General features: G+C 53.5%; 3 protein-coding genes across 3 annotated transcripts in view; 1 reads left to right on the forward strand and 2 right to left on the reverse strand.

Annotated features, from left to right (window-relative positions):
- The window catches only part of POU2F3 (POU class 2 homeobox 3), a 39,090-nt gene extending 33,558 nt beyond the window's left edge, over positions 1 to 5,532 (reverse strand). The window contains exons 1-3 of the mRNA XM_068172212.1: positions 5,199 to 5,532; positions 4,284 to 4,337; positions 3,609 to 3,677 (exon numbers count right to left, since the gene is read on the reverse strand). Coding sequence (XP_068028313.1) covers positions 3,609 to 3,677; positions 4,284 to 4,337; positions 5,199 to 5,214 — 139 coding nt within the window. The 5' untranslated portion in view covers positions 5,215 to 5,532. The remainder of the gene's footprint in view (positions 1 to 3,608; positions 3,678 to 4,283; positions 4,338 to 5,198) is intronic.
- Positions 5,533 to 12,755: 7,223 nt separating this feature from the next.
- OAF (out at first homolog) lies at positions 12,756 to 23,195 on the reverse strand. Its single transcript, XM_068172068.1, has 4 exons — positions 22,829 to 23,195; positions 15,085 to 15,219; positions 14,427 to 14,607; positions 12,756 to 13,120 (listed from the first exon to the last, which is right to left on the reverse strand). The coding sequence occupies exons 1-4, from the start codon at positions 23,054 to 23,056 to the stop codon at positions 12,846 to 12,848; spliced, it is 819 nt and encodes a 272-aa protein (XP_068028169.1). The 5' UTR covers positions 23,057 to 23,195; the 3' UTR covers positions 12,756 to 12,845.
- THY1 (Thy-1 cell surface antigen) overlaps positions 22,940 to 25,606 on the forward strand; it is a 393,200-nt gene continuing 390,533 nt past the window's right edge. The window contains exon 1 of the mRNA XM_068172069.1: positions 22,940 to 22,950. The gene's annotated coding sequence lies outside the window, so the exon portion shown is untranslated. The remainder of the gene's footprint in view (positions 22,951 to 25,606) is intronic.

Here is a 25,606-nt window from a genome sequence, read left to right on the forward strand (position 1 = left end):
GAGCTCGCTGGCATGGCTTTCATCAGTTTAAAAAAGATGAAAAGAGCTCCGAGCCAAGCAGAAAACTCGCTGCTCTTCGTTACCCCCCATGGAGGCTCGCCTGGGAGCCCAGCCCCGCTGCCAAGGCTTGGAATCACGCAGGGAAAGGGGAAAAGTGCCCTAAAATCCGGAGGATAATCCCTGCTCAGCCTGCCCCGCATCCCCGGGGTGATGGGGAAGGCAAACCAACCCTCGTGGGGGCAACTGGTGCCCGTTCCCCCTCGCACACATGATTAAAAAAATTCAGAGCCGAAGTAAAGGGAGGATTAATATTCGCAGGGCTGGGCAGTGAGAACCCTTAGAAATTATATTTTTTTTAAATTATAGTTTGTAAAAAGGCATAATTTCACTGTAACCGGTAGATTTGGGATCAAAAAACCACAATTTTCTGGAGAATATCTTTTTTAAAAGCCCTGAAACATTTTCAGTGGAATTAGTGTGGATGAAAAGAAAAAAAAAAAAAGCACTGAGCTCTCCAAACCTCCTACGAAAGGCGAACGATTTCAACAATTTTCTCAAAAAAGAAAATCCCCCACAATTATTTCAAACACTTCCAAAGTAGAACAATGCCCCAAGTTACCCCTTTTTTTTCCCCCCTTCTAAGCCTGGAATTGGCGGGGATATGAAAGGATGAGATTACGCCTTTGCTACTGACACTTCCCATCAGATCTTTAGGCATCAGTTTTAGATCAAGGGCTTGGTTTACAAAAGCATTTTGGTGCTTAATTCCCTAATTTTTTCCTTTCTATTTTATTTTTTTTTTTTTTTCAAGTTCTCGGAGCCAGCCCGCATCTTTTGGTGATGAAAAACCTTTGGATACCTGCACCTAGGAGGATTTCTAGGTGTAATATTGTTAATTTGGTAAGAGACCTCTCCTTTGCAGGGGGACGAGGCTCCTGGGGAGCCTGGCCTAATTCAGTAGGAAATGGGAAATTCAATTAATGAGTCATCAGAAAACACGCGGAGCCTTTTCCCACATGAAGCAGGTAACCAAAACACGCCGCTATTAGGAGCTGCAGTAAATATTCCTCTAACAATGCGTGGAAAGGAGCACAAAAACTTCCCGGGAAGCTCGGCACAAAGAGAGCTTTGTTGTTTATAAACAGAAAGGGCGGAAAGGAGCGAGAAAACAACGCGGGGAAGGCTTGCAGAGGGTTTGGGTGAAATACCGGAGCGACACCTTGGGCAGGTGAGTGAGGGGTGATGCCACCCCCCGAGGGTCCTACAAGGTGTCCCCAAGGGTGACACCTCAGCAGGGGCTGTGGTTCCTGCTGGGGATCCCCCCCAGGAACATCCCAGCATTCTGCAGTGTCTCCTTTCCCAAAAGAACCAAAAAAAAAATCACCGGGACAGCCTCAGAATAAAAATTAAAAAATCATCATCAGGACAGCCTCAGAAAAAAATCAAAAAATCATCACCGGGATAGCTTCAGAAAAAAATCAAAAAATCAAAAAAATCACCGGGACAGCCTCTGGGGAAAAAAAAAAAATCACTGGGACAGCCTCAGGAAAAAAACCAAAAAATTATCACTGGGATAGCCTCAGAAAAAAATCAAAAAAATTAAAAAATCACCGGGACAGCCTCAGGAAAAAAAAAAATCACTGGGACAGTCTCAGAAACAAAATTAAAAAATCACTGGGACAGCCTCAGAAAAGAATCTAAAAATCACCGGGACACCCTCAGCACAAAAAAGCAATTTAAACAGGTTCTTTGTGCCGCTCTTTGCAAATGAAGAAGATTTACTCGTCCTGATTTCCCTGCTTGATTTGAAGGCTCTGAGAGCGCAGCCAGCCCACGAACATTTTTTGTTATTTTCAAACAAATTGACTTCACTGTTCTGCTTTCTTTTCTCAATTACCACTAAAAAGATGTGCTGCAGCTCGCAGCTAGTGACTGTCTGGGATGCTTAAGCTGAAAAAAAAACCGTATTTTATCCAACCAAATGTGCTGCCAGGTTCTGGTTTAACACTTCCGACTCCAGCAGCACCGGCCAGAGCCTCCCACTACATTTAATAACAGCCAATACCAGAATTAAATCCTCATTTTCCTTAATCTTGATGAATTCTGCCACCCATCAATGAGTGCCAAATATTTCAGTTCTCGGTTTAAGGACCTGTAACAGCTCTCAGGGTTTTTTGGAGGAGCTTGGGAAACTGGGGACGTGTTTGGTGCTTGTTTATCCCAAACCCCAATTTTGGGGTGATTTGAGAGCCCTGAGCAGGAGCTGAGCTGGCCAAAGTCAATCAGAGTTCATGGATGTGAATAGAACCAGATTTTATCTCTGTTTTAGATTTTGTCAAATATCCCAGTTAACAGGCAAGAGCACAGAGGATTTCTAAATCAAGGGGTGGGGTTAGTCCCTTCAAAAACCTGGAGTTCTCTTGCTTACCCATAATCTCTTTTATTTCCCTAAGTTATCTCAAATTTTATAAGAGGAAAACCATTCTGTGCAAGGTTTTCACCTGCTCTTACACATCCCCTTGGCCCAAGCTCAGGGCGCTTCATTTCTCAGAGAATATTTGATTCCTCTCCATTTTCTCCACCAGTTTTTGTTTCTAAAGGTGTTGATTTCTAAGCCTATAGCACAACTTCTAACAATCTTAATTTGCTGTACCTAGTGGGTGCTAAAATGATTTCTTGTTGTTGCTCATTTGCCTAAAAAGGGAAGTGACCATGGCCCTTTGGGAAATTACAGAGCTCGGGACTCGTATTCGAATCTCACTTCAGGCAGCCCGAAAACACAAACCTGATTTTTCGGGTGCCTGTTACACCTGGTGGTGGGCAAACCTGGCAGAAATCAGTGCTCACACCATCATGGGCATCTTCAAAGGATCACCCTGTGCCTCAGCTTCCCAGATCCAAGGAATCTGGGGGCTCCGTGGAGGAGCTGGAGCCTGTACAGTGTCAGGTGTGAGGTGAGAAACTCGATCACGCCTCTCCATCCATCCGCTTTTGCTGGAACTCCCAAATTTGATTTGATTATTCCCAAAGTCCCTCCCATTTCCCCCTGACACACACACACAGAGCCCCAAAAAAGGCTGTTTTCCCTAAGGAAAGGCTCCTTGCACAAGCCCTGTGGATACAGAGCTAAGCTGGGTGCACCAGGACTGGTCCAAAGCCATCATTGCTGTGGCAGAGGCGGGAGCGAATTTCCATGTCAAACCCGCTGAGGACACTGGGGAGGCACTCTGTGAGCGAATTTCCATGTCAAACCCGCTGAGGATACTGGGGAGGCACTCTGTGAGCGAATTTCCATGTCAAACCCGCTGAGGATACTGGGGAGGCACTCTGTGAGCGAATTTCCATGTCAAACCCGCTGAGGACACTGGGGAGGCACTCCGAGATCTGCTGCTGTCACACAGGAGGGATCTTGCATCGCTGATCAAGATACCAACGCAATCCTAGCCCAGAGCACATTCCTGATCAACTCCCAGGCTGCAAGAGCAGCAACAGGAGCCCAGAAAAAGCACGGGGAGAAACTTCCAGCGTCCACATTCCCTCTTTTTTCTTTTTTTTCTTCTTTTCTTTCCCCTCTCTCTCCTGCCCCTGCCACCCCAGACCCTCCTTACCTGGCTCCACCTGGTCAGGTTCGTGCCGGCTGTCTGTGGAATCTGCTGCATCCCCGCTCATCTTGATCTCTGGGAAAGGAGGCACAACTGATTTTAATAACAGGTCACAGTCCCAGGCAACAGGCACATGTGGCTTCCACTAAACAGCACAAATGAATGTGTGTAATTATAATAAACCATCAGACTTTCAAATTTCTGATTCCTCAACATCCAGGCACTAGAATATTCATCAGCTCTGAGGATGCACTTTCCCTCCTGTTGCTCTTTGCAGCCCCCCCTCACTCCTGTCCCCCCTCCCCAGTTTGCTGTGGGGTTTTCACCCTTCTCATCCCTCCTCACCCATGGGATACAGGGGTGGGTTCAGCACCGGGAGCTCCCCAGCCCCGGTCAGGCTTCCCAAACCTGCTGTGGTGGTCTGGCTGTGACAGCACCCTCCCACACCTGCAGAGATGGGGATCCCTCCAGCTTTCTCCCAGATCTTTCCCTTGGCCTTCAAGATGGCTCAAACCCAACTTGATTTTCCCACTGCCTCTATCTGCACTTTATTTCTCCGCTTTTCTGCCACTCACTGGTGTTGACAGCCCTCAAAAGCCACCCGAGATCTGCCTTGCCCCAAAGTGTTGTCCCCTGCAGTTCCCCCCCATCCTCACCCAGGCCAAGAAATTTGTCATTTACCCTTGAAGTGATGACTGCCACCACACCCAGGGCCACTTTCTCCTTCGGGGACAGCTGCAAAATAAGGTGGGAATGGTCAGCTTCACACCGGGCTGCTCATCTCCTCCTTAAAAGAGGCCAAGGACACAGAGGTGGGAGAAGAGGGAATATCTATTCAAATTCAGATGGACACCCCCTCAGCTTTTCCTTTTCCACGGGAATTTTAACCGTCTCTAGACTCGTTTTGGGGGGGGGGGGGCAAAAAAAAAAAAAAAAGGTAAAAAATGAGATAATTTTTTATTATTTGAGTGATTTGCATGTGCTTCCTGCAGCCAATCCCGGCCACAGACTCTTCCCATTTGCATCGGGGAATAACAACAGCAGGGAAGCTGGGCCAGTGTTTGCTGTGGTTTTGCCGGGGTAGGGAAGGCAGGTGGAAGCCACCTAAAAGCATCATGCAAACCCTTTTCCTCTTCCCCATATCCACCTTTTGTTATTCCCAAGCGGATGAGAGCAGCCCCGTTGGAATTTTATTTTATTTCCCTCTTTTGCTCACACCAAAACAGGCAGGGCTTTGTGCGTGTGCAGGTTTTCTTTTCCCATATTCAACGTTGCCCTCGTGTGCAAGCAGCAGATAATCTGCTTTTTTGGCCAAGATTTCATGGCTTTGATCAAGTTGAAAGTCTGAAACTTTCTCCAGCAAATAAATAAAGGTAGAAAAAAATATCAGGATTTTATACCAGAGCACAGAAACTTTCACATACTTCAGAAACTTCCTTTCCTTAAATTATATTAAGGAGTGAGGGGGGGAAAGGAGGGAGAAAAGAGAAAAGAGTTGTGGGATTTTTTTTCCCCCATTCAAATAAACCCTCTGCAATTAAGACATGAACGTTTAGTGGGGCTTCTAAGCATTTCTACTTCAGGAAGAGTAATTACCATCAGCTATAAACATCTTTTCTTGTACCACTGCCAAGGGACCCTAACTTAAGCAATCTACAAAGCATGAAGTTTTGCTGGCTGCCAAAAGGTATTAAAAAAAAAAAAAAGGAGCAAGTTCTCATAAAATAGAGGAAGAAAAAAAATCTAAAAGCCTGCAGAAATTTGGTGCTTCCTTTGGTGAGACAGCTTGAAAGCCTGTAAAAAAATAAAATTAGGGGAAGCAAATATCTAATTCCCAAGAGAGCAAGAGCTGGAGCAGTTCAGACAGAGCTAAGGAAGGACAGACACAGAAGCAGAGCATGAAAAGCTCTGTCCCTTCTGCAGGAGTGACCTCCACACCCCTCTGCTGTTAAAAACTGGGATGGGTGGGGAGGGAAAGAGCAATTGCTGCTGCAACTTGATTGCATATCACATGTTATCCACCAGGTAAATCCCCTCCTCCTGCAGTCGGGAGATAAGGAGATGCCCTGGGATTCCCATGCACGGGAATTTTATTTTCAGCGAGATTCAAATCCCCCCTGTAAATGTGCACAAGTTATTACAGTTTGACTATTTTGTCAGGAAAAAAAAAAAAAAAAAAAAAAAAAAGAAAGAAAATTTAAGCAGGAAGAAAAGGAAAGCTCTGCCTGCTGATCTGAGAGGTTTGAGGTTTAGGACAGATTTTGTATCCCTATGGACGACAGTGCAGCAGCAGCAGCCTCCAAGGGATCCTTGGGAACAAGGAGCAGACACACAGAGCAATTACTTTCTAATCTAATTGCAGCCAACACATTTTATGGGCACTCAAAACCCTTCCACTACAACCAGAGCGATGCAAACCCGGCTTTGACCCCTGCTCCATCCTCAAGAACACCTTCAGACAGAGCAAAGCTCCTTCCACACAGCTTTGCCAGCTTAGCAATACACACAGGATAATCAGGCTTGGGAAATAAATAAATAAATAAAACCTCTCTGGGAAAAATAACCCAGCTTAGGACAGCCTAACTCTTAACCACAGCCCTATTAGGAGCCGCCACTGCGGCCTGGGCCATATTAAAAATGTGCTGCTCTGCCCCAGCTCCCAAACAGAGCTGGGGCAGGGGCAGGCTGGGTGGTTCAGCCAGACCAAAGGAGCTCTGCCAGTGCAGACACTTCTCCGGGGATATATCTGCATCTCTATTTTTGCCGAAACAAACGGTGTCAGCAAATAAAGCCTTTCCCAAGCCCTCATTCCCCGTAGCTGTTCGGGCACGGGCGAAGGGTGAGCCAGCCTGATGGCTTTAAAAGTGGAATCCGATGGTGGAGGAGGGGGAGCTGGGCTGGGCTGGGAGCATCACCGGGAGTTTTCTAGGCTTTAGGTGCCTGAGCCCCTCTGGAGGCTGCAGGGAGGTGAAATATCCAAAATGCCCGGGGAGAGGGTGGTGGCAGCCTCCAGGGAAGTGTCTCAGCAGAGAGGAGGGTGTGAGGAGCCTGGGCAGCCCCCCTGGGGGCTGTGTCTTCTCCTAAAATCATTAAAGCTGGAAAAAACCTCCAAGATAAAAACTGGGGTTACAGCTGAGCCCAGCTCTGCAAGCAGCTTGTTACAGAGGGGCCCCAAAGCTGCTCAGGGACCCCAAAACTGAATTACTTTTGTACAGGGACGAAAAAAAAACCCTGCCACCAGCGCTGGGCTCCTTTCCCTGCAGGGGACTCCTTAGAGCTCCGGCCTTTCTGGCAGGACTGCGGGAATGATTGGGGGGAGTGGAAGCGCCGCACGCAGCCCCAGCTCCAAATGCAGCCTGGGAGCGATGCCACCGGCCCTGACAGAGGGCACAGTATCGATCTGGGGAATCTCCCCGTGAAGAAAGAGTCGCCCACGAGCCCGGCGGATGGGCGGATGGGTGGGTTGGAGCCTGCGGGGGACGCGTCCCCGAGAGACACCAGCACAAGCACACCCAGAGCAGGTGCTCCGACCTGTCGGGCTCACACCCCGGGCCAAGACCACGAGCCTCCCTCCTTGGCAGCCTCTCCTCGTGGCCAGGGCTCCCCAGCCCACTCAGGCTGGCCACAGAGGCATCCCAGAGCCGTGGAGAGGCTGGGGCACGGCCGTGGAGCAAAGGCTTTGGCCGCCTCTGTCACACCGCTGACCCTGGGTGAGGTGGTGGCATTGCTGCCCCTGCCCTGCAGGCCTGTCTGCGAGCCCACGGGCGGACAGGGCTTGTGGAGGGCTACCAGCCCTGGGCACAGCCCCGCAGGTGTCCCGTGAAGAGCAGGACTCCCACAGGGGTACCCCAGGGAATGAGCCCGGCACAGACTGATGGATGCATCCTCCCCTCCCCTCCAGCAGAGCGTTTTGTGCTGCACAAAGCCCAGGACAAAAGCCACTAACGGGGCACGTGGCTCCTGTGTCCCAAAATCCCACTGCCCGCCCAGGCAGGACGGGGCTGTCGGGGTCTGGCTGTGGCCACGCTGCTCCAGTTCCAGCGTCGCCCTCCCTCCTGTGCCCAGGGATGTGCTCCTGCCCCTGGGATCGAGCCCTGGCAGGGTGAGCCGGGGCTCAGCACAGCTCCGGGGGGGTTGGCAGGGATGGCTCTGGTTCCCAGCTCGCTGCAGGGCAGGGGCTGCTCAGAGGGGATGTGAGAGAGCCTGAGCTGCACCGCTGGATCAGACCCCTGGAAGCAGTTCCTGAGTATCGCTGTTCATTCATTCCTGACTCAACCCAGCCTCCCTCAGCTCCCTCCTCATTCATTTCTCCCTCCTTTTCCCTCTTTGTCATGAACTTTTCTCCTTTCAGCCCGTGTCCCATCTCTCTCTCGCACACCTCCCTCCACCCTTGCCGCATCCCTCCGTGGTTTTAACCCTTCTCCCTCCTCCCAGCTCTATCCCAATGACAGGACGCACGGGTCAGGCACTAAATTGTCATTTTCCAGGCACTAAATTCTCATTTTCTTGACCCCGCTGGGGCTGGCAGCGGCAGCTCTGCTCCCACATTGTGGGCATGGCTTGGCAGCCCCCTAAACAGATCAGGGCAGCATCCATCCCCCGGCAGGAATGTGGGCACTTCACCAGGCGCTCCAGCGGGAGAAAAGAGGAGGGAAAAGAGCGAGGAAAGGTCACGGGAATCAGAGCAAGCCCATTTCCTGGCCGAGCCCACGGCCCCGGCTCCGCGCTGCGCTCCGTGCCCTTTACCTGCGTGCACGGACTCCAGGTTCACCATCCTGCCGGCGGGGGGAAATCCGCGGTGTGCCCAGCCTCCTGCCGTCAGCCCCAGGTTGCCAGGGGCTGCCAGTTTGCCCTCCCTCCTCTGCCACCCGCTGCCTCTCGAACCGGGCGTGGGTCCGCAGCCGAAGGGACCTAGAGCTCCATTGCCTGTTGCCATGCAGGGCCAGGTGAGCATGCGGCGCGGTGCCACGCCTCGCCCCACCTCCGGCTCCCTCGGGTGCCCTGACACCCAGCAGCCTGGCGTCAGGCCCATGCAAACGCTGCCATTTGCATATTAGTAACTCGGGAATGGATGAGTCCCTGCAGCGCTGCCAGGCTGCGGGGTGGGGTGGGAAGGAGGGCAGGAAGGAAGGCGCTGCGCTCCGCCCGCCCTCGGCCGCGCTCGGGCAGCACCCGCAGCACCTGCCCCAAAGCCCTGCTGTCCCCCCTTTCGGCCCTAAGCACCTCCGGCTGGGCAGCGCCCCGAGGGAAGGTGTGCGAGTGAAGGAACAGAGATTTTGGGTCACTCTGGTAATCCTGTGGCGTTGTGTCCTCTCGGGCTGGGCTGGACCTCGGTGCTGAGCGAAGCAGCGCGAAAAGGAAAGTGAAAAGCATCAAAGAAACCTGTCTTGGCTGGAGAGAAAGCTGACACATGGAGACCCTGCTCTCCAGACATGTGCTCCATCTCTATCCCCTAAGGAGAGGAGAGAAGTGGCAGCCAGCCTCTTCCTCCTCATCCCTGCTGCTTCAAGCTGCAGGATTTACCAGCTTCCAGGGAAGCCAGGCAAGAAAAAATCCCCTAACGCTGGCTTCTTCTGCAGAAAGCAGCCAGAGGCCAGAGCCTCATCCCACGCTCCGTGCTGTGACAGGGACCGAGCCACCCCGACGGAGCCAGGCAGCTGCTCCCTGTCCCTGCCATGTGGCACCCTGGTGACCCCAGCACCCCTGGGGACACCCGTGTGACAGGGCCGAGCTCCAGCGGCGCTCCGAGCCCTGCTGAAAGCGTTAACGCTCAATTAGTAGCTGCCAGGTACAAGCTATCACACATTCATCTCTCCCTGGGTAATTCACGTTCCAGGGCTCTCGGCTTTCCCACATGCCGCTCTCCCTCCCTGGAAAGACAGGTTTCTCCGAAGGGATGGGTGGGCGGGCAGGATCTCCAGCCTCACCTCCAGCCCAGTCCGGAGCGCTGGGGCTGCAGCTGCCCGCGGCGTGGTCAGGGAGGACATCCCCGGGAGAGGGCGGAGGAGCTCAGCAAAACTCTAACAAGGACAAAGTGGAGGGAAAGCTGGGGGCTCCCGGGTCACGCTGACATTTATTTCCAGGGCAGGGGAGATTTCAGCCTCCAGGAAGCAGCGAGGTGGCACCAGCACGGGGTGCTTGGCACGGGCAGCTGCCGTGGAGCTCCTGGAGGGGCTGGGCTCCTGCCACCCGTCCAGCCACTCAGGCCCTGAGCCCTGGGGCGTTCCTGGGCAGCTGCCGCCCTCTTTTCGAGTGTTTTTCTCTGGGTTTTCCCCATCCTGAAGCCTGACGTGATCGGGTGTCTTCACTGCGTCAAACAGGAATTTATTTGCTGGTGGCTCCCAGCCAGTTTGAAAGGCTGGCGACCACGGGAGCTCTCCTTCCCCCACATCAGAGCACCTTTTGTTCACCAGCCAGGAGTTTCTCATCTCTCCCTGCTCTTCCTGGCGCTTTTCCCGTACTCCAGAGCCGACCAGGAGGGTGGCTCTGCCGGTGGCATCTCCAGCCGGACAGGAATCCCGGGCATCCTCTGGGCAGGGATGCTGTCCCGGCCACGGGCAGGGCACCAGTGCCCTCTCCTGGCCCCAGACACGGCTGGGAATGACTTTTTCTGGCTGTTATTTTGTGCTCAGTAAGACAGCGGGGAAAAAAAATTTGAATATTTAAGTGGTTTTCTCCCCAAATAGCTGCGGCAGCCAAGCCCATCCCCTTGGGTACCCTGAGCTTTGGTGATATGCGGGAGAGAACACACCCTCCTTATGAAAATTAGGGGATGGATCACAGCATCACCACTTCTTTCTGCTGTGGAAATGAGATTATCAGGCAAAGCAGGATTGGTTTTACTCTGATCACTGCTAAAATCATTCCCAGACACGCTGCTCTTTTTTTTTTTTTTTTCGTATGGTCATCATTGACCACTCTCCTCACTGCAGGCACCGTGCTCTTCCTCTCCTGCTGTTCGAGGGATCTCTTGGAGGGAGATAAGCTCTGCAGGTAGCACCTGATTTATGGGATACGGCCTTGGGACGGGCCCTGGAAGCACAAACTACAGGGAGACGCTACAAAAATCCCCAATGTTCTCTTCCGGCAGGGCTGGGGACATCCTGCGATCCTGCAGGGACCTGCTGGACCACGAGCATCCCTGTCCCGACATCCCGACATCCCGACATCCCGACATCCCGAACCCGGCCGGGCACAGCCGCGCTCCGCCAGCACCCACTGCTGGAGGCCGGGGAACTGCACTCCAGAGCCTCGGAATCCCAAAATAAAGCCCACGGAGGCTCGCTGGGATGGGTCCCGACGCTCCCAGAGCGAGCCCGTGTCGTTGCCAGCATCCCTGTGCAGGCGGCAGCAGTGGGAATGGACAGCAATCCCTGGAATCCAGCCCCACCCTGCTCACAGCCCGCCTGCCCCAGAGCTGGCCTTAACCCCAACACCAGGCACAGAAGCCCACAGAGAGCAGAGAACAAACCCCTGCTCGCCCCGGCCCGGAAAAGGGTGAAATGTTGGTGGGCGAAGCGGAGAAATGCTGCAAGTGCTGGTCCCATGCCTGCATTCCCCACACTAGGGGGAATCAGAGCTCCACGTTTCTCCCTCCAGCAGCCACCGGCAGCTCTGGGCTGGCCCCAAAGTGCCGCCCTCATCAGCTGGAGCTGCAGAATTCTCCAGGAATATTTTCCACAGCCGGAGAAGCCTCGTGGGACCCCCGGGCGAGAGGAGCAGCCCCCAGCCCCCAGGACCTGCTTCTGTTGATGGGTTTATCCAGCAAAGCTCGAGCTCAAAGCCCCCACAACTGCTTGGGATGAGCCAAACATCTCCCTCTGAGCCTCAAACCTGGGAGGGTCTGAAAGGGTGGGGTGTTTGAGGTGCAGCATCACGCTGCTGAGTCAAAAATTCCTGCACGTTCTCCCCCAGTCCATGGCTCTTCACCAGGTGCAGGTTTGAGACTTACCCAGAAAGGAACAAACCTGAATTCACACACAGAGTATCATGCACAGAGAAATGCCTAAGCCAAGGATGCTTTAAAAAATCAGTTTATTTTACCTTACAAATGATAAATAATTTGTCTTTTAAAAAAAATTATTTCAAGTGTGTTTTACTTCATGTTCCAATATTAAAATACCTTTCCCTTCTCCCCCCACCCCCTTAAGTGATTGATACAAAAATAATTGTGACCAAATTATTTTTTTTTCTTCTTTGCAAAAATTCCTGTATTTTAGGCAAAAAGGCACATTGTGAAGGCTTTTCACCAGGAGGCACAGAGGTTCCTAAAGACCCCAAGAGCTTCTCTCCCCTCTGTGCTTGTCCTAATTTGAGTGGAAGAGGACACAGACCCAAGCACCACTTCCAGTGCTTTTTGTCTGGTCACTCCAGGAATATTCCAGGGCCAAGGACAACTTCAGTGTCATCCTTGTTTAACATATGGGGGAAACCAAGGCACAGCAAAGCAGGACAGTTATTTAAGAGCTTCTTGTGAATAGCTGGCAGAGCAGGACATGAAACTGGATGTGGATGTAGAATCCTGTCTTCTTCAAAACCCACCTGGGATCCTCCTCTCCCCTTCCAACCACAGGGTTATGGTGGTAGTCACGATTCTCTAGATGTTTATTTCTTAGTGGAACAGTCACAAGACCAACACAAAAGGTTGGACCTTCACTAGTCTAGGTAGGGATTAATTAAAGCCCTAATTACCAGCCCTTTAGGGACACAAGATGCTGGGCTATATCCCCCCGGTGTATCTTCCATCCACAGGGGGATATAACAGCCAGTCAGGCACTAGGAAAAGCTACAGGCAGGCTCTTGCTTTGGGTGGGCTTCCAAGCCTCCTTGTTCAGGGGCTGTGGTCCCAAAAATCAGCTGTTTCCCCGTGGTTGTGTCACCAGGAGGTGGTGAAGGCAGCAAAGGGGGTTCTTCAGTGGCAGAGATGTTTGGCAACCCAGGTCAGCAAGATCCTTGCCCTGCCCGCTCAGCTCGAGGCTGGGAAGTGCCCCTTTGAGCTCCAGAGCAGGGCAGCACACCCCTTCCCCTGTGCTTCACCCCAAAACCCGCATCTCCTGCTGCAGGGAGCCAGAGCATCACCACCCAGCGAGCTGAGCCTGCTTGGCACAGCACGAGGCAGCGGCACGTGGGGAGGGAGGCCCAGGAGGCCACAAGAAAGGCACAGAGCACAAGGCACCACTGTGAACAGCATTCCTTCTTCGGAGCAGCCAGCTCCTGGCCACCCCTGGGCAGCCCGGCCTGGCTCTAAGTTTCCTCATCCCAGAGGCAGAGCTGCTTTTGAGGCACGTAGTAGTCGAAGGTGTAGCCCTTCTGGCAGCTGCGGATGCCGCACTTGTAGGAGGACACCCTGCCCGCGGCGTCGCGGCTCCTGCAGTATTTGAGCATGCAGGGGTACCACTCGATGCTCAGCGAGTAGCTGCAGATGCAGGGCTTCCAGCGCTCCGCGCACAGCCGGCAGCGCTGCAGCTCCGGCAGGTCCGAGCCCTGCGGCAGCACCTCGAACATGGAGCCGTCCACCCCTGCGGGAGCAAGCACAGACAGAGCTCAGGATGGAGGGAAGGGACACCAAAGCCATCTCCACACAGCCCCCAGGCTGGGGAGGAGGCTGGACAATGTTTCCAGGGGCTGTCAGGACTTAAATCTGAAGGGGAACCACAGGAGGAATAAGAAACCCCAAGGAAAGCAAGGGCTGGCAGGTCCGAACCCTGCGGCAGCACCTCGAACATGGAGCCATCCACCCCTGCGGGAGCAAGCACAGACAGAGCTCAGGATGGAGGGAAGGGACACCAAAGCCATCCCCACACAGCCCCCAGGTTGAGGAGGAGGCTGGACAGAGCGTTTTCAGAAGCTGTTGGGACTTAAATCTGAATGGGAACCACAGGAGGAATAAAAGCCCCCAAGGAAAGCAAGGTCCAGCAGGTCTTCAAATGTGGAGCTGTCCACTTCTGTGGGAGCGAGCATACACAGCGCTCAGGACAGAGGGAAGCCAAAGGACAGAGCCACCAAAGCCATGCCCACACAGCCCCCAGGCTGGGGAGGAGGCTGGACAATGTTTCCAGGGGCTGTCAGGACTTAAATCTGAAGGGGAACAACAGGAGGAATAAGAAACCCCAAGGAAATCAAGGGCTGGCAGCACCTTGAACAGAAATCCCTCAGGGTGCTGCCACGAGATAAAGCCAAAGGAAGCAGCCACCAAAACCAGCAGTGGTCTCTCTGCACAGTCCCCAGGCTGACGAGGAGTTCGGACAGAGTGTTTGCAAGGATTGAAATCTGAGTAGGAACCACAGGAGGACAAAAAGGTTCTGTGGAAAGCAAGGTGCAGGTCTGAGTCCTACAGCAGCATCTCAGCAGACATCCCTCAGGATGAACAAAGATCCCTCAGGGTGAACAGACATCCCTCAGGGTGAACAGACATCCCTCAGGGTGCTGCCATGAGGTACAGCCAAAGGAGACAGCCACCAAAGCCAGCTCTGCTATCTCTGCACAGTCCCCAGGTCAAGGAGGAGGTTGGACAGAGCATCTCCTGGGACTTCAATCTGAACAGGAGAACAAAAGGCCCTGGGGACAGTAAGCCAAAAGAGACAAAACCAATGCATTTCCTCTGGGTGGTGGAGCAGGTGAAAGGTTACTTTTAAAACCCCAAATTGGGTTCACTCAGGGAGCGCCAGCAGGAGGAGTGAGATCTGCTCACACACAGGCAGGGTGACATGCGTGCCTCAGAGCCAAAACAATCGGTGCTGATCCCCAGAAACCTGGCAGGAGCCACCACAGCACCGTGCCAGCCCACTGACAGGAGCAGCTCCAGGGAAACCCACGGGAAATCACCTTTCTCCAGCCAGAACTTGACATCTTCCTCCCGGGTGTAAATGGCCTCCCTGGCCTCTGCGCAGACGTTGTGGATGTGGGAGCTCAGCTGGGCTGCCTTGCTGAAGTTCACAGCCACGTCCATGCTGAGGTGCTCCAGACCTCGCACCTCCTCTGCCTGCCTCACCGTCCGGGGGTTTTTCTGCAGAGGAAATCATCACAACTTCAATCCTGGCTGCATCTTATTCCTCACAGATGTGGTGCCAACACCGGATGTGAGAACAGATGCGCACCTGCATCCCACCTGGGTGAGAGGCACCTTCAAATAACCTGTTGATACTGAAACCACGATGTTTTACCATTGCCTGTGGTGGTTTCTCCATGTTTTGTCCTGAAAAATGGTCCCAGATCAGTACTGGCTTCACTGGGGCAGAGTTTCTCACAACCCCTGACACAAATTAGGCTCAACTAAATCACGACACAAACGAGGCTCAACTAAAGCTTTACTAGAACAGGATCAATACCACTGATAAACTCTGTTTAATACCAAATCCCTCAAGCAGGAGGGGTGGTCAGAGGTGGGTGGAAGAGCTGAGCAGCCTGGCAGCTGCCTGGGGAGGGCATCCAGGCAGGAAAACTCTGAGAATTCCTGGCTGGACGGGAGGAGGGAGCCCCGTACCTGCCGCAGCTTTGCCATGGACTCGCTGGGGATGATCTCGTTGCGGTGCAGCCGGGTCACAAAGCAGAGGGCCTGGAACTGGCTCTGGCCCCTCTCCAGCTCCCCGAGGATTAAGGCACGGAAAATCTTCACCTCCTGACAATCAGAGAAATAACAAGAGTGAAAGCTGCAAATTTTTGGCATCGGTGAGGTGAACTGAGAGGTCGGGGTCAAAGAGCCCTAAAACAAAGCCAAAGGTCTCCTGCTTGTGCTACCTGAGCACAGGGGTGTGGTCCCAGCTCCAATCCCACCCCAAAGCCTGCAGCAGAATCCCCGGTGTCTGTAGAGAATGAAGGGTTTTCACAATCCCACTGTGGCAAGGACAAACTGCTGCCAGGTCACATCCCACACCCAGCAGCTGAGGGTTTCTGTGCTTTCCCAAGAAGGGAAGCAAAGCCCCAAGGAGCCTCGTTTGGTTTTGTTGAGCAAATATCACACAGCCATTATCTTCATGCCTTACTGAGTAAGCAGCCCCAAATTTCCTCTGCTGCCTTCCCTCGCTTGCTTCTTGACAAGTGGCATAGTGGAGAAAAAGCTACTCATCCCCGAACGTGTGGAACAGAAGTGAAAATGAAATCATTAAAGTCAGATGGAGCCATTATGATCTGCTGCAGCTGACTTCCTTTTCTGTCCAGGTGACTAATTCTGTCATTTTATATTTCATGGATTGCAGTCCTTTCCAGAACCAGCTTGGAATCAGTGGCAGCTACTTCATGTAGAGTGACAGAATTCCTTGGTCAACAGCAGCAAACCCTGGCACCAAACCCTGATTTCTTTGCAGGGATCAATCCCTGCCTCTGGTTTCAGGGGCATCCGTGCCCTCTGTGGGAATTTGCCATCCCTTGGTGCCTGCCCATCCCACTCCAAGGGCTAAGCAGGACTGGAACAGGGAGATCAATCCCTGCCTTTGGCACCTCCTGCAGCCAAACCTCCCCACGGAGAGCTGGGCAGACACTGGAGGCTGGAGAGCAGAGGCAGAGCTGTGCTCAGATCCCTCTCCTCCTGAGCTGTTCCTGCTGGATGGCTCACTGAATCAGCCTCTCCCAGCCTCTCTCTGCCCCAGAAGGGAGCATTCCTCTTTTCCAGCTGAGCTTTCCTGCTCACTGAGCCCACTATTTATTTCCTGCCTTCTCTCCCATGTCCAGAAGAGAAACGGGAATGCCATTCAGTGCACATCTGGACTGATGCACATCTGCAAGAACCGCATTCCCACCCCCAGGATGGGAGAAATCATCTTGCTGGTGCAACTGCTGACTGCACCACGAAGAGCAGGGCACGGAGGAGGCTTGAGAAGAAAGAGATTCCAAAAATTCTTGTGAAATTGCTATGGAATTTTTACTTTTTTTCCGAGAGATTTAATGGGGAGATGTCCCACTGAGGCACTGGCACCACTGGAACAACCCACATTCCCCATCCATATTTGGTCCAGCTGCCTTCCAGCTTCCAGCTGGGAGCTCCCACAGCATGCAGGGCCCATGGATGAGTGGACTAAAACCAGAAGCTGACTGTGGCATATTCCTCAGCTGCGGATTTAATTCTAATTCCCTTTGAACAGTCTGGGAAAAGCAAGCAGGGATAGCCACGTTTTGCATTCAGGCCGAAAACCTCCACAGGCAGGAGATTAAAAACAGCGCAGCACTTCCCAGGTTGGAGGCAATTTTTGTAAAATGAGAACGTGCTGAGCAGCTGATTAATCCTCCTGATCCATCTATTTTAAGAATTAGCCTTCAGCCAGCCGGCTCTTTCCTCCTCAGGGCTGATGCAGACGAAGAATTCCCAACTCCCTCTGCCCAAACTCCAGGTGCAGGGATTTCCAGAGCGTTTCTTGACACCAAGGGAGATGCACTGGGACAGGCAGGAATGGGCTGGCTTGCCAGCACTGAAACAGCTTTAAAGAAGCTATTTTTTCAAGGATCTGGCTCCTGTAGCATGAGTTGTTCTGAGGGGGGAAATCCCACCTTCACCTGGCTCCCAGCAAAGCCAAAGTGGACCTTGCAGTGACCAGTCTGGCCTGAGCAAAACCAGTCTCTCCTTTTCCCTGCTCTGTCCCAGATCCTTGCTTGGCTTTGATCCCTCTCTCCCTGCAGCCCCAGGTGGAGCAAGAACCAAACCGTGCTGCTTAAAAAAGATTCCACAGGGAAAGAGCTTTAATAAGCAGACAGGACTCAGTTTCTTCATGCACAAAAGCCCCTTCTTTAGTCACAGAGCTCATATTTAGAGGAATTATCAGAAGGAACTGTGTAAGACTTAATTGGCTAACAATACACTGACACTCAGTTTATTGGTCAGTAAATGGCTCGGCTGTACCTCTGTCAACTCTCTCTGCATTTGGTTATAGAGAGTTAGTTAGTTAACATATTTTAAAGTTATGAAGTTTATATATTTTATATATAAAGTTATTTATATATATATTACTATATATTTATTATAATAATTATAATTATTGACTATAATATATCATTTTTATTTTATTTGTTTATATTTATATTATAATTTTATTTATAAAGTTTATATATTTTAAAGAGTTAGTTACTTTGGTTAGTTTATCTATTTGCTTCGCTGATTCTCATGGCACAGATTTATTGTTTATGCAGCTGTAAACTTATTTTTCTTACTAGAATAGGTTCTTAACTGCCTTTATTCTTATGATTTTTCCTTATGGGAACTTATAAGCTACTGCTAGCTTAGCTAGAGTAGCAGAGCCTAAACAATATTTTATAAAACTGTAGAAAATAAATATAAATAATAATATAAAATATTATTTGTACTTGTATGTAACAAAGAGCCACCAAAGCTTTCCCCCCTCGGAGAGCACCTTCCCCTCCCCAGCCTCCTCACCTCTTTCCCGGCAGGAAAAGCAGGGAATCAGTGCCAAGGTGGGTACCCAGCCAAGGCAGCAAACAGCACCTTTAACTCTGGGCTCCTGCAGAATTTCCCAGCAGGGAACAAGTCCCAGCAGAGCAGAGCAGAGCGGGGACTCTCCACATGAACTCAGGCTGGGGGCGTGGGGAACCTCCAGCCCTGAGTGGGGGCAGAGACAGCTGGGGTTTGGGTTTGGGTGACAAACACTGCAGGGGACAACCAGCCCTGCAGCAAGGCCACTGCAGCTCCTCAAGGCAGCAGGGAAATCGGTGCTCCCAAAATCCCACTGTGGCAGCAGGGAAATCGGTGCTCCCAAAATCCCACTGTGGCAGCAGGGAAATCAGTGTTCCCAAAATGCCATTGTTACAGCACAGAAATCAGTGCTCCCACTCCCAAAATCCCACTGTGGCAGCAGGGAAATCAGTGCTCCCAAAATCCCACTGTGGCAGCACAGAAATCAGTGCTCCCAAAATCCCACTGTGGCAGCACAGAAACCAGGGCTCCCACTCCCAAAATCCCACTGTTACAGCACAGAAATCAGTGCTCCCACTCCCAAAATCCCACTGTGGCAGCACAGAAATCAGAGCTCCCACTCCCAAAATCCCACTCTTGCCTGTCCCTACCCAAGGCACTTCCAAGGAAATCATCCAACTTCTTCCCTCCACTGCCTCTCCTCAGCCAGAGGCCGTCATCTCGGGTGGGGAGAGCAGCTCAGCCCCCCCTGCTTGGGGTTTTTTCCAGCAGGGATTTTTACAAGCCTGTGTGGTCCAGCTCCCAGCCCAGCAACGATTCCGCGTCGAGTGGAGCAAACCAGTTCCCAGGGAAATAAATCATTTCAGCGCCTTCCTCCGTGCAGCCCATGCAGCTTTCCTGCCAAATTTCTCTCCCCTAAGGACATCAGTGCTGCTGTGGGGACCCAGTTTTGTCTTTGCAGTGGCACGGGCAAAGGAGAATGTGCTGCTGGGGACAGGGGGTGACACCAGCACTGCTGGGCCCAATTCTGCTCGCTGTCAGCAGCCTTTGCCCCAGGGATGGAGCACAGCTGGCCGGAATTCCATGAGTTTGCACTGCACAGGGAACTTGGTGCTGCATCCACACCGGGGTCGGCCAGCTGAGCTACCCTGAATGGGTGGGGATTATGGTTTTTAACCCCTCTGTCTCTGGAAATGGCTGGAATGGAGTTTTTGGGTGTGCTGCCTCTTATATTCAGGTATCCATAAAGGCAAATCAAGGATGTGCTGGGAGAGGGGGAATAAAAAGCACATTTTCTGAGCAATAAATATGATTCTACACGGTAACAAACACCAGGGTGTTTTAATGAACCCTCCCAAAGACTCCTGAATGTCCCTCATTTCGTAGTTTTGGTATGTGTTCAGAGAGGAATCTGCTCTTCAAACCACACAGATAAAATCTGTGGTCAGACGCTTTCCCGTGCCACCTGGTGATTTGTCACCTAACACGTGGCCCCCTGGCATGAGGAAATTCTGACACCACCACCCCAAAAACATCACACAACAGCTTTATCAACACTGAAAGGACTGGCAGTGCAAGGGTTAAAACACTACCCAGGCTCCCTCCCTTGTGTTTCCAAGCCCAACTTTTCCAGCAATGGAAAGAGAAGAGAAACTTCTCTCTATCTTTGTGCTGACCTTGAAATAAACCCACCCACTTTGTTCTCAGGCTGTGTTTAACAACTGGCAACGTCACTGCACTCCAATCAGACACAGCACTCAGGGCTGCTGAGCCCCCTCATTATTTTTTGCAATACATTTTATGCCTGACCACAGAAAAAGAAGCGTTTTCATTCCCTTCTTTCAAACTGCAAGAAAAGAAAGGGTCACCCCTGCTCTGCCCAGAAAACATCGAGTCCCAGTTTGAACTCGCACTGCCCAGTTTGTGCTGCACCAAAGAGAAAATAACCTGGAGTGCTCTGAGGACACAGCTCCTCCAGGTCCAGCTCTGGAGGCAGGCAGGGATGGAAGAGCAAGGAAAATCCCAGCCCTGTGGAAGCCCCAGGCACTGCTCAAGTCCCACCAGTGTCAGAGCAAAGCAACGAACAATGATCTCATTTAGCTCCTTTCTTCTCCAGCCCCTGGTCTGGCAACCACAAATTGCCAGCAGAGGAAAAAAAAAAAATAGTAAATAAACCCCTGACTTTGGATGAACCCCCTGCAGTTTAAGCCAGAGGAATGGAAAAATCATTTGTGGAAAAACCCCAGCATCCTGGCCACATCATCAGGCTCAAGGGCAGCAGACAACAGCCCCAGCTGCTTTTGGGAACACTCAGAACCCCACGACCTCCAGTGCAGGGAGAAGTTGTGTAATTCCGGGGAGGGGAGCAGCAGGGCAGAACAGGGAACTGTCTGGGTGCAGCTGGAGCAGGTCAGAGGGGGAAGCCCGGCCAGGCTGCTGCCTGCTCACACATTACTCACCTCACCACAAAGCCAGCTCCCTGCTCCTTTATGTTTCCCTGGCTTTTCCCGGCTATTTTCCATCAAATCCACGGAGCGGACAGAGTCAGGCCCCAGCTGCCCTAAAACTGAGGATCAGGAATGCACTTCTGCAAGTCAGATGCTTGCAAAGCCCTCCAGGGACCAACACTTCCAGCAGGGGCTGTGGCGCTCAGGATTTAACCTATGCACCCAAAACACCTCCAGAGAACTGCAACCCAGGAGAAACTCAGCTCTAATAAGGATGGGAGGGAGAGAAGATGTAACACGCACTCAGTCGGGTTTGTGGGTGAGCTCCGAGCTCTCAGGAAGGGCTGAAGCAAGTGAAAAATACTGAAAAAAAATCACCAGCTCAGCACAGGTCACATCCCAGGTTCCCAAAGGACCTGCCTAGAGGATCTGTAGTGCGTTTGGATTTTCCTCGTCTGGGAATGTGCAAGTTTGCAATTCACAGGCTTCAGAGCCCTTCCTAACCTCCCTGCCGTGCCGTGGCTTGCAATTATTTAATATTTTCTTTAACAGGAGTCACAGGGCTGCCTCCCTGCACATGTGCAGGAGCATTTGAAACATGCCACCACTTCGAAAATCACCATGGCTTCTGCTGGCACCTCAGGGAGGAAAAGGGACGTCTGAGGGGCTTTCAGGGAGACTGAGATTGAAAGGGGAAGAGGCACCACAACAATTCCTGGCAAAAAGGCTCCAAGGTTCACAGCAGGCTGGGACACAGCACCTTCCTATCTCATGGGTCTGGGCTTCTTCCTGCTGCAAAGCAAAGTCCACCTGAGCAAAGAGCCAGGACGGGGGGGGTGGAATGAGATAACACAGCCGTGCCACCCCGGGCAAACTGCAGTGGGAAGCTCCCTGCATCCAGCCAGGCTTGGCATCCGCATGCCCATGAGACATGTGGGATTTGGGGCTTCAGCTCAGCAGCATCACCACCCTGACTCAGGGAGAGCAGAGGGTGCTGTACAGCAGGGCTGCAGTCAGAACTGACAGCTGCCGGTCAAACACGTCCCACACCACACACGAGCCCCCAAAGACAGCAGGAGCCCACCTGAGGAATTAACTGCACCCCATGGCATCGTGGAGAGAGATATCCCAGAGCTGCAGCAGAGCATGGACACCCACACCGGAGCCAGGACTTGAGATCTCCCCAGCCCAGCCTCTCCTGCCCTGGCCCTGCTCCCTGCCTGCCTGTGCTGAGCCTGCCACGCAAAACTCTGAGGAATTGTGCAAAACTGCTGCTCACAGCTCAGGCAGGAGCATTGGAGCTGCTGGACTCAGCTGAGAAACTGCTGCTCGTCCCTGCTGGGATCTTTCACCCGCTGTTTTCAGCGTGGAGGCAGCCCCGGGCACAGGTGTGACACCGGTGGGGACAGCAAGCCTGGATCACTGTCCTGGAGCTGTGCCGGAGAGCTCAAACAAAGCCCCCGACGGTGCGAGAGGATGGATGGACTTTTCCCTCTGCATTCCGAGGGTCCTTCCATACCTCTGGAACAGTTCTGGCTCCTGGACACCCAGACAAGATTCTCCAGCTTCCGAGTTGGGATGGACTCGGATCTGGAAGGAGGACGGGAAGGATCGCCATCCCCAGCGCTCATCCCACAAAAAGCACTCACGGAGTGCACAAAAAGCCCTGACCAGACCCTCCCGCGACATGCCAGGGGCCAGCGCTCCCATCCCGCAGCCTTTACCCTCCTGCAGCCCCGCCGGGAATCTCCGCGGGACCCCGCTGCACCCGGGGATGCTCTCCCGGTTCCGTTCTTACCCGAAACCCCCGGGGATGCTCTCCCGGTTCCGTTCTTACCCGAAACCCCCGGGGATGCTCTCCCTGTTCCGTTCTTACCCGAACTCCCCGGGGATGCTCTCCCGGTTCCGTTCTTACCCGAACCCCCCGGGGATGCTCTCCCGGTTCCGTTCTTACCCGAACCCCCCGGGGATGCTCTCCCGGTTCCGTTCTTACCCGAAACCCCCGGGGATGCTCTCCCGGTTCCGTTCTTACCCGAAACCCCCGGGGATGCTCTCCCGGTTCCGTTCTTACCCGAAACCCCCGGGGATGCTCTCCCGGTTCCGTTCTTACCCGAACCCCCCGGGGATGCTCTCCCCAGCTCGCTCCCTGCCCGAACCCCCCGGGGATGCTCTCCTCGCTCCATATCGGTCTGAACTCCCCGGGGATGCTCTCCCCAGCTCGCTCCCTGCCCGAACCCCCCGGGGATGCTCTCCTCGCTCCATATCGGTCTGAACTCCCCGGGGATGCTCTCCCCAGCTCGCTCCCTGCCCGAACCCCCCGGGGATGCTCTCCTCGCTCCATATCGGTCTGAACTCCCCGGGGATGCTCTCCCCAGCTCGCTCCCTGCCCGAACCCCCCGGGGATGCTCTCCCCCGCCCCGTACCTGTCTGAAATCCGCCGTGAGCGTGACGAGGGCTCCGTCGGCCGCCCTTAGCTCCAGGCTGACGCAGTCGGCCCCGCTGTCGGCCTGCAGGCTCTCCTCCGTCACCTGCCCGCCGGGCAGCCGCACCCGCACCCGCAGCTCTGCCCGCGCCGCGGGGCCGGGCAGCGGGGCCAGCGCCAGCCACAGCAGCGCGGGCAGCGCCGGCAGCCGCGGCCGCGGGCCGCGCATCCCCCCGCGCCCCGGGCTCAGGGCAGGGCGCGCATGGGGCGGGGGGCGCGGGCGGAGCGCGGAAGGCGGCGGGGGAAGGCGGCCCCGCCGCGCCCCCGGCCCCGCGGGGATGGCTCGCTCGCCCGGCTCATTCAGCGCCCGCTCGCCCGCTCCGGCCGTCCCTCCCTCCCCGCGCGGGCTCTGCCCTCGCCCCCCGCCCGTCACTTCCCCCCTGGACCCGGGACGGCCCCGCCGAGCAGCGCCCGCCCCGTCGTTAAAGGAACAGCGCCGGGCCGGGCGGGGGAGCGGCGAGCGGCGGCCGAGCCCGGGCTGCGCACATGGATCCATCACCCAGAGCCCAGGCTGGGCACACGGATCCATCAAAGACAGCCCTGGATGTGCACATGGACCCATCAAACACAGCCCAGGCTGGGCACATGGATCCATCAAACACAGCCCTGGATGTGCACATGGATCCATCAAACACAGCCCAGGCTGGGCACATGGATCCATCAAACACAGCCCAGGCTGGGCACATGGACCCATCAAACACAGCCCTGGATGTGCACATGGATCCATCACCCAGAGCCCAGGCTGGGCACATGGACCCATCAAACACAGCCCTGGATGTGCACATGGATCCATCACCCAGAGCCCAAGCTGGGCACATGGACCCATCAAACACAGCCCAGGCTGGGCACATGGATCCATCAAACACAGCCCTGGATGTGCACATGGATCCATCAAACACAGCCCTGGATGTGCACATGGATCCATCAAACACAGCCCAGGCTGGGCACATGTACCCATCAAACACAGCCCTGGATGTGCACATGGATCCATCAAACACAGCCCTGGATGTGCACATGGACCCATCAAACACAGCCCTGGATGTGCACATGGACCCATCAAACACAGCCCAGGCTGGGCACATGGATCCATCACCCAGAGCCCTGGATGATCACATGGATCCATCACCTAGAGCCCTGGATGTGCACATGGATCCATCAAACACAACCCAGGCTGGGGACACGGATCCATCACCCAGAACCGCACCCCGCACACGGATCCATCTCCTCCCCAGCCCAGAGGGAGGCTCTGTTCCTGCCCTCCCCGCGGCTCTCCCACATTCCTGCTGTGATTTTCGCCTGCAAAGTGCAGCTGGAAAGGAGAAGGGAGGGCAGCGTTCGGGCAAAGCCCAGCTCCAGTCATGGAATCACTGTATGGTTTGGGTTGGAAGGGCCTTGGAGATCACCTAAAGTTCCACCTCCATCTTGGGGACACCTTCCACTAGCCCAGGTTGCTCACAGCTCCGTCCAAGCCAGCCTTGAACACCTCCAGGGATGGGGCAGCCACAGTGAAATACACTCGGAGTTTTCTGAACGTGTTCTTGCTGCAAGTCAAACGATATTGATGTGATTCCTCAGGCTCCCAGTGCCACAGGTCTGGTGTGAGCCACGCTGGAGGCATCTGTACCCCTGAGATTGTGACTGGGACACCTTCAGAGCCTCTCTTCCAGAAATGAGGGACCTGTGTTACTTCAGAGCCTGCAGCTCCCTCTCCAAACGCCCTCAATCTGCCCTCCACCTTCTCGGTTCTGTGATCATTTCCAGATGCGCAGATGCTGCTGAAGGGCCCCTTTGATTTCAAAAGGTCTCTCTGCAAACACAAAGGTCACTGTGGCAGCAGGATCAGGGCCTCGGAGAAAGAGCTTTGTGAGGAGGAGCACAGAAATAAATGGAAAGAACCATTTAAAGCCAGCTTCCAGGCAGGGAAATCACTCTTGTCCAAATAGTGCTTTTTGTGTGACCTCACACAAGCTTTAACCCTAAATTTTCACAGCTCCCCTCATGCAAAATTGGCTCCTTGAAACGTTTTTCAGGACAATGGCAGTGCTAAAAATAAGAGAAGGAAAAGTTAAGAGGTGCAAAGGAGGGAGGAAAGCAATGGCTCAGCTCTGATATATAAAGAGAGGGAGGGCCCATAAGGTAGGAAGGCACAGAAAGATCCTCATGACAAAAGCTGCAAAAGGAGAAGGCCCCACTCACGCAGCGAATTTATTCAGAAGAGATTATGCAAAAAACCAGGAGGATCCCAGCAGGGGCTGGAGGGAAGAGCCATGAGTTCAGTGGGCACAAACAACTCGTAGAGGACCTCCAGTCCAGAGCGTTCCTCTCATCCCAAATCTGCAATCCACATCCCTGTGGCACTGGGGCTAATTCAGGTTTTACCTGAGCCCTGGATCCTGGGGTGTGAGAGGTGACTCAGGACCGTCCCTCCTGTGCTGCTGCAGCCCAGCTGCCTGGGAGTACGTGGTGTTATTTTCCTCCTGGAAGCTCCTAGAGCAGAGGAAATCAGCAGTTTGGCTCAGGGAGCTCTTCCCGAAGCTCAGCAGCTTGCCAGGAATGCTGGAGCACTCCTGCAGATTGCAATTCTGACCTGGGAACGGTGGGTTTGATCCCAGTCCCAGAAATGAATGGACACACAGATAAGAAACACGGACAGGGGATTAAAAATACTGGCAGGAAACAGAATTAAAGAGCAAGGAGCTGTTTGGGAGGTAGCAGGGAG

The sequence above is a fragment of the Anomalospiza imberbis genome, chromosome 24 (assembly GCF_031753505.1).
Source record: "Anomalospiza imberbis isolate Cuckoo-Finch-1a 21T00152 chromosome 24, ASM3175350v1, whole genome shotgun sequence".
In the NCBI taxonomy this organism is placed as follows: Eukaryota; Metazoa; Chordata; class Aves; order Passeriformes; family Viduidae; genus Anomalospiza; species Anomalospiza imberbis.